The sequence below is a fragment of the Oryzias melastigma genome, unplaced genomic scaffold (assembly GCF_002922805.2).
Source record: "Oryzias melastigma strain HK-1 unplaced genomic scaffold, ASM292280v2 sc00365, whole genome shotgun sequence".
Classification (NCBI taxonomy): domain Eukaryota; kingdom Metazoa; phylum Chordata; class Actinopteri; order Beloniformes; family Adrianichthyidae; genus Oryzias; species Oryzias melastigma.
Window position 1 is genome coordinate 40,826 of NW_023416963.1, and position 5,682 is coordinate 46,507.

General features: G+C 34.5%; 3 gene segments (V, D, J or C); all 3 read right to left on the reverse strand.

The window, feature by feature from the left end:
• Positions 1 to 725: 725 nt before the first annotated feature.
• Positions 726 to 1,214, reverse strand: LOC112140247. The segment is given in 2 exon segments: positions 726 to 1,064; positions 1,158 to 1,214. Coding segments are annotated over 2 exon segments (345 nt in total).
• Positions 1,215 to 3,586: 2,372 nt separating this feature from the next.
• LOC118598356 lies at positions 3,587 to 4,196 on the reverse strand. The segment is given in 2 exon segments: positions 3,587 to 3,895; positions 3,973 to 4,196. Coding segments are annotated over 2 exon segments (372 nt in total).
• Positions 4,197 to 5,013: 817 nt separating this feature from the next.
• LOC112140254 lies at positions 5,014 to 5,618 on the reverse strand. The segment is given in 2 exon segments: positions 5,014 to 5,421; positions 5,489 to 5,618. Coding segments are annotated over 2 exon segments (354 nt in total).
• Positions 5,619 to 5,682: the final 64 nt, after the last annotated feature.

A 5,682-nucleotide genomic window follows, 5' to 3' on the forward strand; every position in this document is an offset into this window, starting at 1 on the left:
GGCAGAAAAGTAAAACATTAAATTAACTGAAAAAAAAAAAACAGTGGCAGAACAGAACAGGACAGATGACCTTACAAGGAAAAACTAAAAACATCACTGAGGCTAATTAGCTGAAATTAATACAGTGGTGAATCTTAAGCAGTTAAACTAATCTTCTTGTTAGAAAAATACCATTCAATTGTAACATTTGATATTAAAAGCCAACTTGCAACAAAAAATAAAATAAATGATATCTTACTTAATATAGAAAGAATGATATCACTGTTTCTATTCTCAAAAACAGAACATAAATGAATATCATTAGGCCTGTGTGAGTGTTTTTATGATTCATAATTAAAATATCTGGAATATAAGTGTACCAGTCTTTTATTTTCAGGTTCTTACAGTTCAGTTTTGTTATCTATATGTTTAGTGTTTTAGTCAAGTTCAGTTATTTTGTTTTTAAGTTTTAGTTTTTAATACAATCCCAGTCTCCTACATCGGCCTTTGCTATTCTGATATGAATGATATTTGCAAAAATCTAATTAGGAATCGACTCAAATGTTCAATAGTTGATTATATAAAGAACTTAATTTAAATGTCAAAACTTGTCAAATTGTTTGATTTAAATTATTCTTAAAACACAAATAAAAGTTAATTAGTGACCAACTTCTCTTTCCAGAACAATTACCAGTATTGTTAGAGCGCCTCCTCTGGTGGATTTATGCTACAAGTTTTCAGGCTCTGAGGGTTTTTGTTCAGGTCTGTTGATGGTTTGTATCACTGTGGCTCTCTGGCACAGAAATACACAGCAGTGTCTTCAGGCTGCATGTTCTGTCCATTTAGAGTCACTCTGTTGTTGGAAGAGTCTAAATCAATGCTGAACTTGTTCTTCAGTGAATCTTTGAGGTAAGAGCCTCCAGTGTATTTCATCCCAATCCACTCCAGTCCTTTCCCTGCAGGCTGTCTGATCCAAGCTGTGTAGTAGCTGCCCACAGAATAAGAGACCTGACAGGTGATGGTCAGTCTCTGACCTGGCTGCAGACTCTCAGAGTCTGGCTGTGTCAGCTGTTCACACTTTACACCTGAAACAGATGAAAATAAATAATAAATACACAACGATTAAAAGTCGGAGATAATTTAAAATTCATCAATTATCTTTTTCCAGTCAGACTCACAGGATCCAGCAGCCAGCAGCAATAAAACTACAGACAACATGATGAAGATGACCTGAGGTTTTCTACATCTATCCCACAGCATAACATCAAGAATTTATAGATCGATGTAAAAAATTTGAACTTGCATGCAAAACTTATGATATTGTATTTGCAAGTAGGAGGCAACTTTAACATCCTACAAAATAAAAGCCTCTGTGGTGTTTTTGTACAAAGGTTTTGCACAGATCAGTCAAAAGAGTCCATCAGGCCCTTTAACACCTTGATGACTATTGATCCATATATATATATTTATACATATATACAATATAAAGTTTTTTTTAATCTACTTATTATTAATACTTTGGCCACACTAGATATTGTTGAAGTGTTCTATGAGTAAACTTTAATTAATGAAGGAGTTATTTCTCTTATTTTTTTTTTTATTTTTTTTTTAAATGTACATTTAATCTAAAAAGTAAGACTAGGAAAAAGACTGACATGTTTTTGTACAGAGTTTGTGTCTCTAGGTTCACTGTGCGTGCCGCACACAGTAATAAACAGCAGAATCCTCAGCTCTCAGACTGTTCATCTGCAGATACACCTGCTCTCTGCTGTTGTCTCTGGAGATGGTGAACCGTCCTTGAACTGACTGAGCGTAGTATTTGCTGGTAACATCAATGGTAGAAACCCACTCCAGGCCTTCTCCAGCAGATTGTCTGACCCAGCCCATCAAGTGGCTGCTGAATGTGAACCCAGAGCCTGTACAGGTAAGAGTGTGGGATTCTCCTGGCCTTTTGACCGCTGCTTCAGATTCTGTCAAAGTCTGTGCATCAACACCTGTGAAGGAAAGGTTTCAACGCATGCTTTAAATGTTATAGGAAATTAAAAAGAAAATAAAAATCTGTGGAAAAAATAAGACTAAAATTGCCTTGATTTGTGATCAATAATATATAGTACCTGTAGAACAGATGCTCAAAATCAAAAACATCATTACAAGGTTCATGTTTCTAAACTTCGTGTCTGCTGTCTTCTGCTTGTGCTGATGTTAAATATATGAGGAAGAATACGTTTTAGCATTGACTCCTCCTCAAAGATGATTTACATGATTTACATCTCCAATTCACAAATATTAGTCAAATATTAAGTCATAGTAAACTAATATATTATTAAGTTGACATGAATTGCATTATAAATATTTGCAAAATGTCATTTACATGGTTTTTTTATACTATTTGTACTAGAGACTATATACAATATAATTTTATAACACATTATTTGTTGTATTTAAGTACATTTTTAATTCTTCAAAAGAACACAGTGACTTTTCAACAGGGGCAAATAACAAGACTGATATCACGGTGTAACATTGAAGAGCTATAACTATCTTTTATTTTATTTTCTTAATTTACATTAATTTGTGTTTCTTTCTTTTGAAGATAAGTTTATATTGTTTTTCTCACAGAAATAGTCACAGCACTTCTCACTCATCAACATTCACAGATATGTCTGTTACCTTCCTCTAAATGAATTTAGTTTTTCTCACTTACCTTGGTGCACGTCTTACAACAAAATTAAACTTTGAACAACAGTTAGTGCAATCTCCACCACATTTAGTCGTTTGGGCGCGTGCTGGATGGATTGAATAGATTTAAATTCAGGGTTTATAGGTCATTGTATTCACCTCTTTTATTTCTCCCCAATTCAGGTTTTTATAGTTCAGCTTTATGTTTATGTTAAGAGATTTTTTTTTCATTTATATTGAGTTAATTTTAGTTTATAAGTTTGAGTTTTCACCACAAACTGAGTTTCCTGCCTGTTTTCCTCTACAAACAGTAGAAAATAATCACCAAAAATGAAAATCTGTGTCAACTGCAATGTAAAATAGTCACAGTTACAGCAGGATTAAGTTCTTTATGATCTCAGTATATTCTTCTAGAATTTGTTTTATTGCTCTTGTAGTAAAGTGGTAAATGGCCAATCAAATCCCTCTGCTTGGTACTAAAATGCTTTAAATGTACAAATCTATTAGTAACAGTTCTAATGTATTTTGATGATTTTCCTCCTATTACTTTTTAGAACAGGTATTACAATAATATGATCAGAATACAAACAGGTTAGCCATAATACATAAACTAAAGAAGGAAAACAACAAATCCAACCGTAATGAACGTCGTAGTCAGCACCTCCTCTTAACTGCTCCAGAGAAAGTAAAAACGATCAAATAAAAAGCTAAAAATGGAACTACCAACAACAAACCCCGAAATAACTGACAAAAAAATAAAATAAATTTGTCTCACTTTCACTAAAGCTGTTTTACTAGTTTAAATGGCTTTTTTCCAAATATCAATTTTCCCATTTTTTTCCAATTAGTGTTCTGTAAAATAATATAAAGAAAAACTGATATCAACTTTTTACTTAGTGTGGTGTTTTTGTACGGAGTTTGTGTCTCTTGAGTCACTGTGTCTCTCGAGCGCAGTAATAAACAGCAGAATCCTCAGCTCTCAGACTGTTCATCTGCAGATACACCTGCTTTCTGCTGTTGTCTCTGGAGATGGAGAAGCGGTTTTTCACTGACTCTGAGAAGTAGATGCTGGTAGTGTATATAAGAGCGATCCATTCCAGTCCTTTCCCTTCAGCCTGTCTGATCCAAGCTGTAGTGGGATCACTACTAAACCCTGAATATGTACAAGTCAGTTTGTGGGATTCTCCAGGTCTTTTAACCACTGATTCAGACTCAGTCAGTGTTTGACCCCTGATACCTGCAGAACAACAAGCAGCACATTAATGCAGTTACAAGAACTTTCTACCATTTTCTTTGTTCAGAACAATTTCTTACCAGGTAAGACACCAAAGAAAAAGAGAAAAAGCAGCAAACAAACAGGTCTGATCATTGTTGGAGTCATTTGTCTTTGTTCTGTCTGCAGCTTCTTTGTCAGATTGAATCACTGAACTTTGATTCATATAAGAAGAAACTGGAAATGTCAGATTTGCATAAACTCCTCCTTAAAGAATTAAAATGAGTTGGAATCACTCCTCTGTTAAAACAAACTTCATGCTAAAAAGTAATTGTAGTAATCTGTTTTTAATCAAACACATAATGTTGTTTTTGTCAATGGTTTGTTAACTCCTGCTCATTTTTTTACAGATTTTCTTTTTTATTTTAAAGATACTTGATTATATATGAAATCTTTAATGTTTTAGTAAATGAAAAAAACTTACAAAATATAATTTTGAAGGAAAAGAAACATTGATAAAAACAATAAGAAAATTTAAACTTAAACAAACATTACAAGGATTGTTGAAAGAAGGTAAATTATTTTTTTATTTTTTCAAACTCTTCCATCTTTCCTTTTGGCTCTTCTGTTCTGGAGACACCACAGCAAATCAGCAAAAGACTCTAATGAAAACTCTAAACCACTCTGATGAAAATAGTGTTTCAATGTTTTAAACATTTTATTGTGACATGTTTGTAGTCTGGGAGAAACACACATTGACATGTGGTGTGCCACAAAGCTCCATCCTTGGTCCCACACTTTATAACCTTTATATGCTTCAGTTTGGAGAAGTCATCAGGAGACAAGACATAAACTTTTACAGTAATGCTGATGACACCCAGTTATGTCTGTGTCTCCAGATGACATGTGACCCATTGATGAACAATGATAACGTTGTTGCAGTGGAATCTGGTTGTTCTGATTGGAAGCATTCACTGTGATCATGGTTAGGGTGCGGACAAATCAATGTCCTGATGTGATTTACATTTATTTTTCTTGATTTAATAAAAATAATAATTTGTTGAACCAGTGTTTACAAGTATATATAAAATATATACCCTGAAGTGTTTATGGAGGTAAAGCAAAAGAAAAAAAAAAAAAAAAAAATCATTGATGATGTTAGAGCGCCTCCTCTGGTGGATTCATGCTACAAGTTTTCAGGCTCTGAGGGTTTTTGTTCAGGTCTGCTGATGGTTTGTATCACTGTGGATCTCTGGCACAGAAATACACAGCAGTGTCTTCAGGCTGCATGTTCTGTCCATTTAGAGTCACTCTCTTGTTGGAAGAGTCCAAAGTCATACTGAACTTGTTTTTCAGTGAATCTTTGTAGTATTTGGTGCTGCACCCAAAACATTCGCTACCAATCCACTCCAGTCCTTTCCCTGCAGGCTGTCTGATCCAAGCTGTCCAGTAGCTGCTCAGAGTGTAAGAGACCTGACAGGTGATGGTCAGTCTCTGACCTGGCTGCAGACTCACAGAGTCTGGCTGTGTCAGCTGTTCACACTTCACACCTGAAGAGGACAAACAGTTTAATGATGTAACAACAGTGAACAGAGTTTTTGTCTCAGTCAAACTTACAGGATCCAGCAGCCAGAAGCAGCAGAGGAACTACAGGAAACATGATGATGTTGAATATCTGATGGGAGTAACTCCTTCTCTGCTGCTAATGGAAACATCTCAAGCCTATATAAAACATGCCCAGATGTTTACTTTGCATAAAGAAAATTACTCTAAATTGTAGAACTTTATGTAAATTTAAGCATCAGGTTACT